The following is a 17422-nucleotide window of genomic DNA, read 5'->3' as shown; positions in this document are numbered from 1 at the left end:
GTTGCCATATTGGCGTTTTTCCTGCCAAATTCCAGAAATTTGGCGTTTTTTGAAAGCGTTTGGCAGGAGAAAATTACGTTTGGCAGTTTGGCATTTTTTTGGCAGTTTGTACTTTAGTGTTTTTTTGGCATCTTTTGGCGTTTTTTTGTAATTATTACCGGAAAAACTCACCACTAAAGTTTTTCAAATACTTTTATCAATGAAAGTCCATCAAAAAAGTTTAATTTATGGTCTGGAAACTCTGAATTTCTAATTTATTCAAATGGAAGCTCCAGAGGCTACTGGCCAGTCACCAACCAAGTCCAAAGTTGGAGTTGGACTGGACAGCTGGAGGGATGCTTTTTGACATTTATTTTCTTGCCAATGGACTAGTAAGTGTTAACAGGTTATGGTTAATGATGCGATGTCGCACCGTTTAAGTTGAAAGCATAGCGTAAGCCAGAAACCTTGTAGAAATTTGAACCGGAACGTATTTTGCATACCGGCGTCAATGCAGATGCCATGCATTTTTGCTAATAATTGTAGTCTCTTGACATGTAAAGTTATCAGGTGTAGTGTAGGTGTATTTCCTTCATGCCATTAACATTGTGAAAATCCTTAAACCTTAAAAGTTTTTGTGATATTTACCAATGGTGTTTCTTGACATTGTCCTCTTTTCACCTGTTGAAGTTTAATGCTGATTTTTTTTGTTTTTCAGACTTTGGCTAGATTGGTTATAAAGCATGCATTACATGAATGGCCTACTGTAAAAAGTAGGCTACCGTAGATATATGGGACAGAATGTTTGTGTCGCCAAGCAAGGAAAACAAACCTGAACTAACATACCGGTACCACTACCAGTGATTCTGATAATGAGGAATGCAATTGCATGCAGGTTAAACTTATAAAACTTGCTATAAAAGCAGCCCTCCCTCATAGATTCTCCCCAGGCCAATTGGTTTTTATCACCTTCTTCTAATTGCGCTTTGTTGATACTTGATAGCTCTAACTATGTGGCTGCCCCCTACAAGTTTGTTTTAATTTAGCTTGATACATGCAGTTTGTGTTTCATTATTCATACTAAGTGGTCTATCAAGTTAAATTAAGACAATATACCATCAGAGCTATATTTAGCACCATATATTATGGTGTATGGCCTTGCTGGTTAACAGGACAAGCCACACTAACAGTTTGGCATTTTTTTTTGGCAGTTTTTTTGAAACACTGAAAAATTTGGCAGTTTTTTGGCGGTTTTTACGAAACATTTGGCAGGCAAAGCTATTTTGGATCTGGCAACCCTGGTCTGACCACACAAGGTTGGAGTATGGTAGCTTTACCACTGTGGCGATGGCCCCAAACAGCTGGTTAGGCCTAATCTGTTATGAAATCTGCACTTGGTTTTCACAACCTTTGTGTCATAGCCTCATACTATACCGGTAGCCTACTATTTGTATTGATTGGATAGTGATGTGTAGGTCGAGGAAGTTGCTGGAAAATTTTTTGAGGTATGGATGTTAAGAATGTATGTTTCAATAAATGTCTTTTCATAATGGTATTGTAGCAGCAGCTTCAACCGGAGGTCTGAAGCCTAGAAGGTACTCTTGGGCCCAGGCCCTGTATGATTTTAAGGCCCATTCCAAGAGGCCATGGAAACTTGAAGAAATCATCTCGTATTCATTGGATATGGTTCATTTTTCTTTGAAGTGACTGTAGGAGCCTGAAAGTCTCATTGCATACCAGGCTCAAGTTTTCTACTCAATGGTCCTTGTTTTGGGTTTATATCAAAGGTCTCAAACAAGTGGCCCGCAACAATTTGAAAAGGTAAATTTACTCTAAAATTACTTAAAAAATGCCCATCAAACCTCACATGACCTTATTGACCTCTTATGAAAAACTTATGTTGTTACATCACAATAACATTGTTTATTTAGGCTACTTCTTGATATCGCCATTTGCGGCAGTCAGTTCTCCAAAGGTTAAATTTTTTTTGTTGATTGGAAGATTTTTGCTCTGCAGGTCAAGTTGTTGCTTTTGCGTTCTTTTTTGTGTCTTTGTTCTTCATACCAGGGCTATGGAGTCGGATGGATTTTGGAATGTTTGGAGTCAGGCAGTTATAAACTGAAGAGTTGGAGTCATATATTTATCACCGGGTGCAACTTATTATGTCCCCTGGGCCCTGAAAACAGTTGATCACGCTAAGTACCTTGAAGTAATAGTTGATAAACCGAACCTCACTTTCAGGTTAGGGTTATTGAATTAATTTCACAGTGTAGGTTCAAACGATCTGTTATAGCCTGATGCTGCGGGTTCTTTTTAGCAATATCAAATTACACTAGCTTTCGGAACACAGTTCCCTAGTCATGTGCTATGACGAATGGTGTTGAAGTCAGTGAGTGGTTCTTTAAAGTGGCTCTTTCGTTTAGCTTGAGGCTGCCAGCTGTTGAGTTTCTGTGCTGTTAGGCGTTATTGCTGTGAAGTTTTGTTGGATCAGTTGATTAGTAGATTAGGTGACGTAGTTCTTCCCTTTCGGCGCGGTTGTTGATTTTAGGATTTTGTCTGCTTATGAATATGGCCTCTTTGAAACGTAATTGTACCGCGTCATTTTCTCTTGCAATAATTTTAAATTCAAAGTCTGCGTGGCATTGTTGTTGGTGATCAAATACCGAACTTTTATCCGAGCTGAGATGTTCTTTGAGGCGGGAGTGGAGTGGGCGGATCAAAAGAATTAAGATTGTAGTCCCTCCATTACAAATGATCACAAGCTGCCACACTGGAATGATCTATTCACTTTTCTAACATTTCTAGACAAAATTACTAAGAAAAGATTTACACTTATTTTGTGTTGGCCCGTAAGAATTCAATAATTAATTCAATGAGAAAATTTTTAAAAAATTACGAAAAACTCCAATCAGCGACTTCGGTTTTGTTCTATGTTTTCTCTTGATCTTTTCAGGGGACGAAATTGGGGGACAAAGTGTTCAGGGGACGAAATAGGTTGCATCTTTATCGCCACATATTTTATACTCCACAGCCCGGCTCAGGCTACTACAATTTCTGTTTGGCCTATTGCCATCTAATGTTGTTTGTGCGTTTGTTCTTGGCTGTTTTTTGGCCTTCCTGTTTTATTGTGTTCTCAATGTAATATTTTATTTATTCTTTGTATTGTGCATTGCCACCCTTGGTGGCAATGTTTACGGGTATAGAACTATATATATACAGAGGTGGGCAGTAGCACGCTACTGGTCACAGCGGTAAACCATAATTTCTTCGTGGGAAAATTGTAACTTAAAGTTCCCGGATCCGTTCGTCTGCATATAATGACCGAAGAAACACACACTTGAACTTCTTTTCAAAAAGTGTATTTCTGTAAAAATTAGCCCACGGCTACCGAAAACGAGGGGGTGCAACGCGTACACCACTGAAAACTGTCACTACAGAACAGATTACTTGGTTAAAAGACGGAACCTTTGTCCAGCTAGCAAGCACTAAGCCAACAGTTAAATGTGCGGCCAACTTTCAAACAATCATTTTACGAATGACCAGAATAGATAGCAATATCTCAAATTCACGTATGCAGTACTGTGACGCAATAATGAAAGACAATTATGAAGTCATTCCAACAGGTGTTTAAAGCTGATGTAATATTTCCTGTTTAAACAGGCCCAAACAGGTTTGACACAATTCTTATGAACGCTGGTGCAATTTTGGCACATTTTCTAGCAACTTCCATGACGTAATATTCAGTAGACTTGAACGGTTTTATATGACGTTTGATTTGTACAGAGATTGGCCGTAACAGCTACTTTTTTGGTAAAAGTAGTGATAGCGGCGCTACTTTTTAGCTACAGTAGCGGCGCTATTTTTTTTCCAAAGTAGCGGGAGAGGCGGTACTTTTTTTCAGTCGCACTCCTGCTACCCGCTACTTTTTAATTTAAATTGAAAAAAAATGCTTGTTTTTTTGCAATACTGGCGTGGTGAAGCAGCTATATAATCGGCTTGGTTGCAAAGTTTCGGTCTTTTCTAGCTGACGTCAACTTCTTCGGCGAATATCTCCGTGTGATGTAGAGCTGGGCGATATTGGTAAAATAATTTCGATACGATATTACCAAAAATAAAACGATATTATCTAAGTTTCGATTATTTGCGGCGAGGAAAAGTCAGTGCATTAGCTCGCCACCATGTACAGATGCAGCTATCCTTGTTGACTGTTTTTTTTTTCGGTCATTTATCGGTTTTTGACCGATTTTTTAGCAAAATGTCTGAAAAAAGTATAGTCAATTCGGTCAAAATGTCCGAAAAAATATATAGACAATTCGGGTGTTGCAAGGTTGAGTTTCACTGATGAACGTTGAAGAAAGTTTTCTCAGATAAAGCACGACAACGTTTCTCAGCGAAACTTAATGTAGCTCATAGGTGCCTAACTATTTTGATGGCCGTGGGGGAGAAAGCGTGTTTCATCAGCAGCAACGTAAATTCAGCAAAATGTCACGCAGATGTAATTATGTCGTCACACTAGGATTGCTTTTATTGCCACACTCGGAGTTATCGCTACGTTCGACCTACCGTTAATTATTATAAACAAAGCTCGACCACTTCGCATGCCATGCGTCTGCGTTGGCTAGCGGTTGATGGACTGCGACTTTTCAAGCTAAGCACAACATACAGTTTAGCAATGAACTAGATTTATTAGTATGAAACAAGAGACGAAAAGGTTTACTAAAAGGTATACTGTAAATGGAATGACAATGTTTTGAAAATGGAATGCAAATACTAACTTGATCATACACTTGAAAATATACCTGTGGAAAGTAAAATCATTCATGTTTACATCAATTCAGCAGCACGTCACCTTGAATAAATTTAAAAGTTGCTGACATCCGTAAACAGCCCTTGAAAAATAGTTACAGAGAGACGTTTGATTAAGTTTTCGACTTGACATTGCTCCCTTTCGACTTGACATTCCTCCCTACAATATCGCAACTTATGACTGACCTACTTTCAATTCACTGTAAAACGCCTGTTTTCGTGTTCAGCAGATGAAACAAAAGATGCGCATAAATTCCCGCCTTTGATCGGGTTTCTATGGCAACGGTCGTGTGTGCGCCATGCAGTTTGCGCGAGTCCGTTGCTGCGTTGATTATGTCATGCCGCGTGTGCGCATTACTGCGCAATGCGGTTTGTACCAGCCCTTGTTGCGTTGGTTAGTGGTTACCTCGGGCCGAGACTTCAAGTTCATTTTCACAGCGAGCGATTCACTGCCGCACAATTCACTGCAGAGGTTTCTACTTTCGAAAGCGTGCAAGCGCATAAAGCTAAACGCACGCTCCGTCTACGTAGCAAATTATGTTGTTTTTGGGTGCATTCAACATCTGATGACATTGAATCGACACAAAATGGTAGATTTTTGCTATGTCCCAGGCAGCAAAATCAGTCATTTTTACATTGATTCAACGTCTGCAGACGTTAAATCAATGTAAAAATGACAAATTTTGTCTGGTGTGGGATTGTAGCATCCTACTCGTTCTAGTGATTATTTATCGCGAAGCTGTTGCGGTTTGCATTCACAAAATGTTGTCCTGCTGCCGATCGCTAGTTCATCTATTGTTTTATGTACCGTATCAATACAGCATAAAAAGTTGTCTCCATGCAGAAATATGCGTGGGGGCCTGGCCCCACGGCTTAGGCGCCTATGTTGTAGGGCTAGTCAGGAACAGGGCCGGATTTAGCTGATGGGGGGCCCGGGGCACTTTTAGATCGGGGGCCCCCCTGCAAAAAAATTGTCAAGCCTACGGCGCGAAAAATCACCTCTGCGGCTACAGTAGCATCAATCCAGCACTGCACAGCATTTTGCAGAAGCTTCAAAGGCTGAAAGGAAGAAAAAATAACACAAAATCACATGTTTTCCACGTAGGGGGGCCCTTCAAAAGTCGGGGGGCCCGGGGCACCTGCCCCCTCTGCCCCCCCCTAAATCCGGGCCTGGTCAGGAAGTGCAAATTTTGGTTTGTATCGGCTACTTGAAAGGAAATATTTACATCAAATGACCGAAATAAATAAAAGATGACCGAATTTTTTCAAGTCATTTCGGACAAATGACCGAAAAGTGTCAGCAAAAAAAAAACAGCAGTGAGTTGTTGATAGTTTTTGATGCAAAATGGAGATGCAGCTGTGAGTAGCAAAACAAAATAAAGTATCTACGTAGCTGTAGCTACCCTAGGCTACAGCCGCTACGTTATGCTACGTAAATTCAGTCAGCTTGCAAGTTTCCCAGGTATCGTATATACCGGACTTCATCCTTCGCAACAGTCCAGTGGTCCCATCCAAAAATTTGAAAAAAAACCTAGATTTCATCTAGAAAAAACCCAGATTGGCTAAAAAAACCCAGATGTTCATAATAGGTAATAGAAAAGCTTCGAGATGTCTACTACACTTTTTGCTATCTTTAAATTTTGTACCACTCATTGACTATTCAAATAATATTCAAATTTCTAATTGACTATTCAAATAAATCAGAAAGAATTTATTTCAGATAGGCTATATTTTGTAGCGAAATTTATTTAAAATGGTTAATTCAGCTCGCGATTCCAACAATTTTATGCAAAATCAATAGATATTTAAGAAAAGTTAAAAATGCAGAAAAAAAAACCCAGATATCAACGTTTTATAAAAAAAAACTTAAAAACCCAGACGGGTAACAAAAAACCCAGATCTGGGTTTAAAAACCCAGGAATGGAAGCCCTGGCAACAACGCAACACGTGGGAATCAATAAACAGGATTGCGTAATCACAAAGACTGCTTGTAATGTGTAAACAATGCACACACGCTTGAGGGTTGTCTGCGCATGCGATGTCAGACTGCTCGCAATGCGTAAACAATGCACACACACTGGGCTGTCTACGCATGCGAAAATGTTGCTATAATTTCAGTACATTTATAAGCGATAAAATCGGAGCTTTGTGAATAAATATCGCTGTCGAAAAAATATCGTATTGTAATATCGCCCAGCTCTAGTGTGATGAAGCCTAGTAGCGGTAGCGGGTAGATCAAAGGCGCGCCCGAGTAGCGGTAGCGGGTAGCGCGCTACTTTTGTAAATTGGTAGCGGGTAGCGCGCGGTACTTTGGCCCAAGTAGCGGGTAGCGCGCTACTTTAAAAGTAGCGGGTGCCCACCTCTGTATATATATTGATTTGGCTCTCAGTCAGAGCAATTCAAGTTTGAGCCCCTGGTCTAGGGATATATATAAGTATAATAGTATGGTATATATATGATATCTACTTTGACAGATTAAATAACACTTGATGTCTTGATTCAGCATCATTCTGGTTTTTATTCTCGACCATCCAAGAAAAAAAACAAAACAATATCACTTGCACCATAACATACCAGGGGTCTGTAACATACCAATTTGATTTGATCTAGTCTCAAACGAAAGAAGAAGATACCAGGGGTCTGGAAAAAGGTATGAGTCTGATTCGGCTAATCCGATTCGGCTAGTCCGATTCGGCGAGTTTTTGAAATTTTATTTTTGAAAGGGAATTATCAGTTATCGTAGCCTAACTGTTTTCACATCGTTTTAACGTCGCTGAACGTGCAGAAAAGAATAAAAATAAAATGTTTGAACTATTAAATTAAAATTCGTCATGTCAGTTCAGTTTTTATTTTTGACCGTCATATCAAAAACAATACACGTCAACATAGCAAAGGTAGAAGCGACAAAACGCGAACGCTAAAACGTGCTTGTGACCAAAGTAAGTTATTGAGTTGAAAGAAATTTCGCACGGTCGCAACACCTTCAGAAAAATTTAAGATGTGAAAAGAAAATAAAAAAAAGAAAATGTTACAAAAAAAAAATCATGTTTTTATCTATAAGTTAGTACTTTTGAATAGTTAAAATGATTAGTTTGGATCAACAAATGTGTGGCCTACAGCTTGGATTGAAAGGAAATTATCGGGTACCGTCAGCCTAGTTATCCCTACCAGCAAAAATTTGTTCCAAGAACCCAGTTAGCCTAACAGTTCATTTTTACATTGTAGTAACACAATCATGAGAAGGCCAACCAAATGTGTGGCCTATCGTTTTAACGTCGCTAAACGTTGAAATCGGGTAGAAAAGAGAACTTTGATGACTAGGATACGTTGTAAGCCTTAAAGCAGCCGGCGGCCATGGCCGCTAAGTAGTGCTTGAATGACCGCCTGTGCTACCTCCTCCGTCGGCCAAGTTTTGCCGCCGGTTTCTTCTAGCCAATTATTTAATTTCGCAATAGAATGATCGTGGAATAAATGTCGAAAATATGTAGTATCAAAGAGTGACGCAGAATTAGATCAGCGCATCATAGTCACTACTGTTGTATTGAATATATCCAGCTGCGATCACCAGAGCTGTAAGTCTTGTTTGCAATTTCCGATGTTTAATTTAACGAAGTGTTAATCCGAAGTGCTAATTTACATCGGCTGGCAATATTGTCGTTTTTATATCGATTCAATGTTGTCGGACATTGAATCGTTGTTAAAAAGGAGAACTAGGTTAGTTGACATCCGTGGGTAAAACACGTGTCTTCATAGTTGAGAGTGCTGTGGGTTAGTGACTTCACACCCTCAATGGTGACATCATAACGGAATAAATGGTCAGGTTTTATGAAAGGCGGTATGCATTTGAAACTATTTACTGAGCTGCGAGCAGTTAAAACAATTTAGGGTCGTTAGATGGTCCCGCAATACCGGATTACAATCCCGATAAAGCATTTAATGCGTGGTACAACGATTCTATTGCAGGACGTCGCCCAGACTTCAACAACGCTAAGTGATTATTTTAACATTGTTGCAAGTTTAATGCTATTTACTTGTGCTATCGTTAATATTGTATTTTGGCCTCCAAGCACGCAGATTTGACCGCCGAGAAGGAGCTCTCGGTAGGCCACGATGGCTGCCGGAAAAAAACACGAGTTTTAAGGCCTGCGTTGAAACTGAGAAACATTCACAGAAGCCCTTCGATATGTTGCATTTTTAAGATTATGCATTTTTAAGATAATATATTCAGACGTTGAATCAATGTACAAATGAACTCTTAAGCTAAATGGGTTCTTGGAACAAATCGAAGGGCTTCTGTGAATGTTTCCCAGTTTCAACATATCCTAATCAGCAAAGTTCTCTTTTCTACACAATTTCAACGTTTAGCGACGTTGAAACGATGTAAAAACGGAAATTTCTGCTGGTCGGGATAACTAGGCTACGGTACCCGATAATTTCCTTTCAATCCAAGCTGTGGCCCACACATTTATTGATCCAAACTAATCATTTTAACTATTCAAAAGTACTAACTTATAGACATTAAACATGATTTTTTTGTAACATTTTCTTTTTTTTATTTTCCAATAATTTTTTTAATTTTTCTGAAGGTGTTGCGACCGTGCCAAATTTCTTTCAACACAATAACTTACTTCGGTCACAAGCACGTTTTAACGTTTGCGTTTTGTCGCTTCTATCTTTTTCTACACCTTTGCTATGTTGACATGAATTGTTTTTGATATCATGATCAAAAATAAAAACAATTGAACTGACATGACGAATTCAAGCACGTTTTAACGTTCGCGTTTTGTCGCTTCTACCTTTGCTATGTTGATGTGTATTGTTTTTCATATGATGGTCAGAAATAAAACAACTGAACTGACATAACGAATTTTAATTTAATAGTTCAAACATTTTATTTTTATTCCTTTCTGCACGATTTCAACGTTTAACGATGTAAAAACGGCAATTATAATTAGGCTACGGTACCCAATAATTCCCTTTCAAAAACAAAATTTCAAAAACTCGCCGAATAGGGCACTCGCCGGAAAAGGCTCTCGCCGAATAGGGAACTTGCCGAATCGGATTAGCCGAATCGGGCTCGCCGAATAGTAGCAGACCCAGTATTTCTATGTCTGGTCAACCCAATTATACAATTCTGAAACTTGGACAATGTCACAAAAAATGGAGAAACGGATCGATGCCTTTGAGCTCTGGACATACAGCAAATCGTTAAAATTTCATGGAAACAAAAGATCACTAACGATGAAGTACTCTCCAAATTCAATTCAAGCAAAATGCTCTTACAAACAGTCAAAAGAAGAAATTTGAAGTATTTCGGACACACAATAAGGCAAAACTCATTACGAAGATCATTAATAGAAGGGAAGATAAACGGTAAAAGAAGTAAAGGCAGACCAAGAATGATTTGGACAACAAACATCACAAAATGGACAAAATTAACTTATGAAAGTGCAGTACGCACAGCTCATGGTCGAAAACAATGGCACATTGTATCCTACCCTCCATACGAGGAAGGAACAAAATGATGATGAGTATTTATGCTGTTTAGTTATTATTGTATATGTGCAGAGTTGGTAGATAGCTACTTACAACAGTTTGTTGGCATTCTACTATTGTGGAGCAATGGTGCTTGGTATTCCATTGTTTAAACTTGCCCCACTAGCATTTAAAATCATAACTAAGCCATTTGTAAACATATTGAAAAGAAATGTTGAAAAAAGTCCATTTTGGGAAGAAGTTATATTTTTACCCATGGCAAGAAGTAAGTTTGATATCGAATATTTGTAATTGCATAAAGACTTGTTGTTTAGTGGCTAAGTTTAATTATATTATAGTTTTAATTATGGTCATGTTAGCTGTGAACTCTGGCTGATGAAGTGCCTTTAACGTTAAGGACAGTAACAATGCTGCAATGCATTACATAGTCAAGTATAAATGTGAAACTACCATTATTAAGTTTCATCAGTAACACTATAACACAGTGGCGTATCCTGGTTAATTTTTGTAGGCATGCAATGGAAGGAGGGTCATAGCCAGTGTAGGGGGGTCTGGGGGCATCCACCCCCATGAAAATTTTGCAAATTTGCCTTAGGTTTTATAGCTTTTCTTGCAATCTAAGCCTTACTTAGTTGATAATTGTTTGAGCTGTTTTGCAAAAAATGAGGTTTGGAATGCACCATGAACACAATGTCTTAATTTTATATCTTTATCCTGCACTGCAGGAAAGTGGACTTGAAGCGCTATGCAGCGGTGTATGGCCTTCAGCATACACCCGACCCGTTTTCTTGATGATCTTTAAACTACTGTGCTTAGGTCTCAAGTATATCATACTATCTACAGTAGAAAACCGCAAGGACTTAAACTATGAGGACCAAAAGAAAAAAGGCCAAACAAATGCCAATCGGAAAACTAAAAAAGATTAAGCGTCCAAACAAAAATAGTCCAGTCCGGCCAAACACTTTTTAAAAACTCTTTGGCCTTAAAAAGACCAATCTGGCAACCCTGTCTCGAGATCGTGATTTTTGTTTTGCATGCAATTTCAAATCTGCATGCCTTGTTTCCATTTGCGCCACGCTGTTGTAAAAGAGAGGCGAATAGGCAAATTGTATTATCAACCCATGCTGAGCTCGTCTCAGCATGCAGAGTTGCCAGGGTCAGCAAAGTTTCCAAATTTTGAAAACGAACAGTTGTTTCGAATATTGAAATTAAGAGAGCGAGGTGGTTCTGCTATTAACATTTTCAATTTCTACGCATAAATTCGTTGCTTCTGAAAGATTTCTGATTTTATCGGAATTGTAAGGCATGCAGTGCATGCCTTGCATGCATGGAGAATACGCCACTGCTATAACATTTATTTCACACAATGTAAATACAAATAAATTATTTTTATTGTGTCAAATTGTTTGTCCAGGCTGTTTGAGTGTTTGTGTAACCAAGTCATTTATAACAAAATTACTGTGTGTTGGTAATAATCATCTAAATTCGGTTTTGTCTTCACTGGTGGAGGTGGCTGATGGTTTACTTGCAGAATTGCCTTAAATTCCATACTTCATTTCATTCATGGCCACCTAAAGATACGGCCTGATTTGTCACATTTTGCAGAAATTTTCCGGTTTTTCTAACTTTGGGCAAACGTTTAAATAAATTCTAAAAATTATATTTTTACGCTTTCTTTTCTCTTTTCCCCAGATGACACAATAGGTTTTAACATCCTCACATGTTGAAAAACAAAGAAAATTTGATTTCGAAGATTTTAGTCAGACTGTTAATTTTTCAATAACAGTCTGATTTAGCGTTTTTCAACTTACTTTTTTTCATTTGCTACTGCTTCCCCAAGGCAACAAAAAAATTTTATGTCATTAGGAAACCGCAAAAAGTAAGAACATGTCAAAAAATATCAGTCTAGCAGTAGCCGTAATCAAAATCTGCAAAATGTGACAAATCAGGCCCCATCTCCAGGTGGCCATGATTTCATTTTATCGCTCATGAGCTTGACTGTTGCATCACGCATATGACGGTTATGAGTAGAACATTAACAAATTTAAACCGAAACGCTTAGAAAATAAGTAAAAACTGCTAGGTTTGAACTTTTTTTTAAAATTTACTTCGTAGAAAAGTCGTAAGTGATGCCTTTACAAATTTTAAACCATTCAACGCTTGGCACTTGTTTGTCATTTGGTCACTCACACACTAACTGCTTGAAGTATTTTAGAATACAACAAAGCATCCGTCAGAGTTCGTTTATGGACACAAGGAATCAGCCGGAACAAAGAGCAAGTGGAAAGATCCGCGAGAATGTCGGATGAGGCTGCGCTGGAGCTCGGAGCTGAGATCGTCGCCAACACAGTCACTTTCGCCATTGGCATAATGGCAATTATGATGCAACAAAGTATTGCTGCGGCTACTGAAAGAAAAAAAGAAACAAGGGAGTTAGAGGAAGCAAAAAGACTTGAATTGAATATTTTAGAAGTGAGAAGAAAAGTGTTAGACATGGGATTGTCTGTGCAAGAGCTGGATGCTCGGATACGAGAGTTGAACCGGACAATCTTGTCAATGAAAGAGTACAATAAATCCACCAAGCAATCAAGTACACCGCCTCAGCAGGGCAATCGAGCGGTGTCATCGTCTTGATATTGTTAGTCGCGATTGTTTTATTACCTTAAAATTGGTTACCTTGTAGTCCACGTTACTCACGGAGTTTGAATGCAAATTCCCCGACCCTATCAAATTCATCACTTGACGAATAAGTGCTATACACATCGTTCATGTGTGTCCCCTGTCCAAGCTCAGTAGAGGTTGCCATAGTCTCACCATCCGTTGTTGCAATTTACAATATACAGTTGTGTGTGATGTACAATGCTTCAAATCTTGTTGATAAACGTTTGGGAGGAATGTGACTTCTGTACGAATTTACAAATCGTTTTTATTTGAATTTTCAGTGTCATTGTTTTGCGACCGTTTAGAGCGCACTTAGCTATCTGATTGGCTGAATCAAACTTGCCTTGGTTGTTTGAGATCATTATCAAATTCTCTGCTTACTTTAAAATGCCCCGATAGCTCAGTTGGTTAGTGCGTGACTTCGTGAACGAAGCTTCAAGATTAAGCGACGCTGGTTCGACTTTCGGGGTGTGCGCTTGAGCAACTCCTTCCAAGGACTGCTCTCCATTCAGCGTCACCTAATGGATGGAATAATTCTACAGCAACAACATTTTAACCATCGAAAACTTCACTCTGCCAATCTCGGTAACTTGTGTCAAAAACCTTTACAAGTATTCGAAACTACCAGGAATAACCTATCACGGCTTTGTCAGTCCGAGGATGAAGATTCAAAACCAACGAAGTGTGTTATTTATATAATTTTACATGATACAAGTTGTCGAAAAGCTTGTAATACCCAAACAACCTGCTGTCACTCGTTGTGCTGTTTCCTACTCGTGAGACGCGGCTCCGTTACAAATATATTTTCTTCACTCGTTTATTGCAAACTGATTGTTTGTGACCCGATATCTCAAAGAAGTGACTGATAGATCAACTGAAGCGACACTTGGTGGATGGGAAATTTACAGCAGAAATTGTCTTCCACTCCGTCAATATCGTTTACCGGGTCTGCTTCAGTGGTTTAAAGCCTCCATAAGTACCGTACGCGAAACTACCAGGATTCAAAGTAAAATATTCACAGTGTCTGTTCGACGACAGTTCATTCTCCACTGAAGCTTCTTTAGGCAACACTTCACTGACTTCGAGTGACCGTCATTCTTCAGATGCTTTCGTTCTCTATTTTTGGATGTTGTATTGAACGATTAGTTGTTAGCTCGTGAGCAGAAATGTTGCACACTCGTGTTTATGACTTTATATTAGCGATGAAATTGCTTGTTATGGCTCATATATGTATCGCTTTCTAGCTTGCATGACTCCCGTTCAAATAATTCGTATTTCATCGTTTGTGCCATCAATCAAGGTGATCGCGCAATTTGTTTGACTTATGTTTACGACAGGATTGGGAAGCTCTGAGCAGTCTCCTGTTACTTTACACCAGAAAGTATTGCGTATGAATTAACTTATTTTTCATGCAAATGAAGGTTGGTCTCGTTGATGCTAATTTCGTGTGCTCAAACAAGTTAAAAATTGTATGGCAGTTAAAAAACCAGCCGAAATTGCACAACATACAGTATAGCAGCACGTTTGATTACAAGGTAAGATTTCAAGTTACCATGAAGTGAGTTTTGTGCCGCGAGCAAGGAGAACTTGAAAAACAACTGCTTCATAGTAGGCTTAGACTAAAATTGAGCGCCCCATTAGTTCAGTCGTTACGGCGCTGTTTCGACTCTCGGGGTGTGCGTTTGAGCAATGCATTTCCATTTAGCGGCACCTAGTGAATGGAATAATTCTCCGGCAACAACACTTCAACAATCGGAAAACTTCACTCTGTCAATCTCGGTAACCGGCAATGCGTCAAGAGCCTCAGAGTCTACAAGTATGCAAAACTACCAGGAATATTGGAATAACCTATCAAGGCTTTGTCAGTCCGAGGATAAAGATTCAAAACCAACTGCGCACTAAATTTGGTAAACTACCTTGTAACCTCGAGCTTGCGACCTTTCTGCCACTAAGAACTAACAGAACTCAAGACCGTGTTCAGTTCGATCTGCTTGGCTTATTTCTCTGTCTTGTTGGAGGTTTCAAAACCGTATATCCAAGCGAAGCATTACTTCCGATCCACGGTTTGGTGCTAGGGAGAAAGATATTCTCTAATGTAGAATTTGCACCAAAATTATACAGCATCAAGTTGGTTCGTTTGAAATTCGTGATGAAAATATTATGTGAGTTTTGCTTGCAGTCCTATGAAATACATTGTCAGTGTAGGGGAAGACGGGGCAAAGCGGGACATCGCGATTTCTCACGTTTTGTATTCTTTGGCACCCTCTAACCGGAAGCACTGGTTAGGCAACCATAAACTGTATTTGCTGTGAAAAAATGGCGACTGGCAGAGCACAACGCTTGTCGTGAGGAAGTAAAATGTGTTTTGGCATGGTTTGTTATAAGCACATCTTTTCCAACAGAGAAAAGTCTCTCCACCGCAGCACTGGAAAGAATGGGGGTGTTGTATTTAATGAACAGATGTTTTAACTCGATATTCGAAAAGCTCAAGGACTTGCTCTTGTCCGAAAAAAAGGCGTCCACAATTGCTGCTTCCTTCTGCACTGACGTTTCACGGGATGGCGCAAACACTCCAAAAAATACATCCTCGGAGTCATGACTGGTGTTGGTGTCACTCTTCTCGGTATCAACCTGGCTTGATGTCTCCCGCAACAGTCGAATTACATCTGTCTTGACTTTTTCTCGCAGTGCGTCAGCATCATTCGTGGAAACGTAGTGCAGAAATTGTAGCCACGACGTCTTGAAGGAGGGATGAAGACATGATGCCACAACGCATTTCATGTTGTTGAAGCACTTGTTGAATCGTTTCTTCACCCCTTCATGGACTTTCACTTTCAACTCCTCACAGGTCACAAGATCACTGATCTCGGTCAACTTCTGCCCGCAAATTGTGATGGTTGGAAGCAAGACTCCGTAATATGCCTTGGACTCGCCCTGGAGAATGTCTAAAGCCTGGCAGATAGCCTTCATCACACGGAGATATTCGCCGAAAAAGTTGACGTCAGCTAGAAAAGACCGAAACTTTGCAACCAAGCCGATTATATAGCTGCTTTACCACGCCAGTATCGCAAAAAAACAAGCATTTTTTTCAATTTAAATTAAAAAGTAGCGGTAGCGGGAGTGCGACTGAAAAAAAGTAGCGCCTCTTCCGCTACCGCTACTTTGGAATAAAAATAGCGCCGCTACTGCAGCCGCTACTCCAACTAAAAAGTAGCGCCGCTACCGCTACTTTTACAAAAAAAGTAGCGCCGCTAGTAGCGCCGCTACAAAAGTAGCGCGCTACTGCCCACCTCTGCCGGTAGGCCTACACAATTTAATTCTGACAATAGTTCGTCGCTATGAATGCAATAGAAGATGTGAAAAGCAAGAAGTTGTCTTTGAGAGAAGCGGCTAAACAGTACCAAATCATGCAAAAATGAAGTGTCCCGCTTTGCCCCACGGCAGTGGCCGAGTGGTTAGGGCGTTGGGCTCGCAGTCGAGAATCTGCATGTTCGACCCCAGCCACCCGCACTTGCTGTTGTTTCTCTGGGCAAGAAACTTTACGATAATTGCCTCTACCCAGTGATCGATTTCGAGTAATGGGTAGTACCAAATTTAAGTCATTAGTAGAGTAGACAACCGGAAACAGACATTGCCGTCGTCTGCAGCGTGGGTCAGGTGTACGTCGGAAGGCGTACACCGATGCATAGCGCTCAAGTCCGCTTTCTCGCAATGCAGGATAAAGATAAACAAACAAACATTTAAAAAAAAATTTTTTTTTTATTTGTAGCCTCCTATAACAGTAGAAAGATTCCACTTGATCTCCGAACCAAATATGCTGACCAACTAAGGCTTTCGGTTAAAAAAGAAATTAACTAAATCCAACCATCACTGTTGCTGTAATTACGTTTTTACGAAAAGTGTCCCGCTTTTCCCCGTCTTCCCCTATTGATGTGCTGGTGCCAGGAGCATGGCCAGCAAAGTGTCGGAGGCAAATAAGTATTTACCCGACTGTACGTATCTGTGAACCCGGCAACGAGTTTACAAAGGTAAAGCACCCAGAGGGGTTCTGGGGGCTCTCCGATTTTTTTTCTAAACATTGTGCATTCTGAGAGTACTTTCAGCCTAAATATCAACAATAAAACTCTGTCAAATGATGCTTTAGGCTACAGAGTGTGGAATGTTAAAATATTTCGGTGGGGGGAGTTCATTTCTTACATGACCAGTTTCGTAAATTAAGATTTTTTGTGATGTCTCTACACTTTTATTTTGTTCTAAATTTATTTGATTCGGCATTGCTGCATGAGATAATTCTGTACTTTTTCCACTTGGACCACTGATATGATGAAATTCGAACTTCTGAATCTTTACGCTTTTTCTTTGCAGAATATGCAAAATCTTATGCTGATATTGCTGCTTTTCGTTTCACTTTTCAAAATTTTGATTCTAATCTTAATTTCGAAATATTTTATGCCTTTTCCCTTTGAAGCAAGATTTTTTC

The 17422-nt window shown here is 39.5% G+C and overlaps 1 protein-coding gene across 1 annotated transcript; it reads left to right on the top strand.

Annotated features, from left to right (window-relative positions):
* Positions 1-10360: 10360 nt before the first annotated feature.
* On the top strand, positions 10361-14733 carry LOC145773706 (optic atrophy 3 protein homolog). The gene is made up of 2 exons (XM_082584844.1): positions 10361-10546; positions 12497-14733. Exons 1-2 carry the CDS (start codon positions 10408-10410, stop codon positions 12913-12915), a joined length of 558 nt encoding a protein of 185 aa, XP_082440970.1. The 5' UTR covers positions 10361-10407; the 3' UTR covers positions 12916-14733.
* Positions 14734-17422: the final 2689 nt, after the last annotated feature.

Source organism: Aplidium turbinatum, chromosome 1, assembly GCF_918807975.1.
Source record: "Aplidium turbinatum chromosome 1, kaAplTurb1.1, whole genome shotgun sequence".
Lineage (NCBI taxonomy): Eukaryota > Metazoa > Chordata > Ascidiacea > Aplousobranchia > Polyclinidae > Aplidium > Aplidium turbinatum.
Note: the sequence above shows the minus strand (reverse complement) of the source record. Positions and strands in the feature narration are given on the sequence as shown.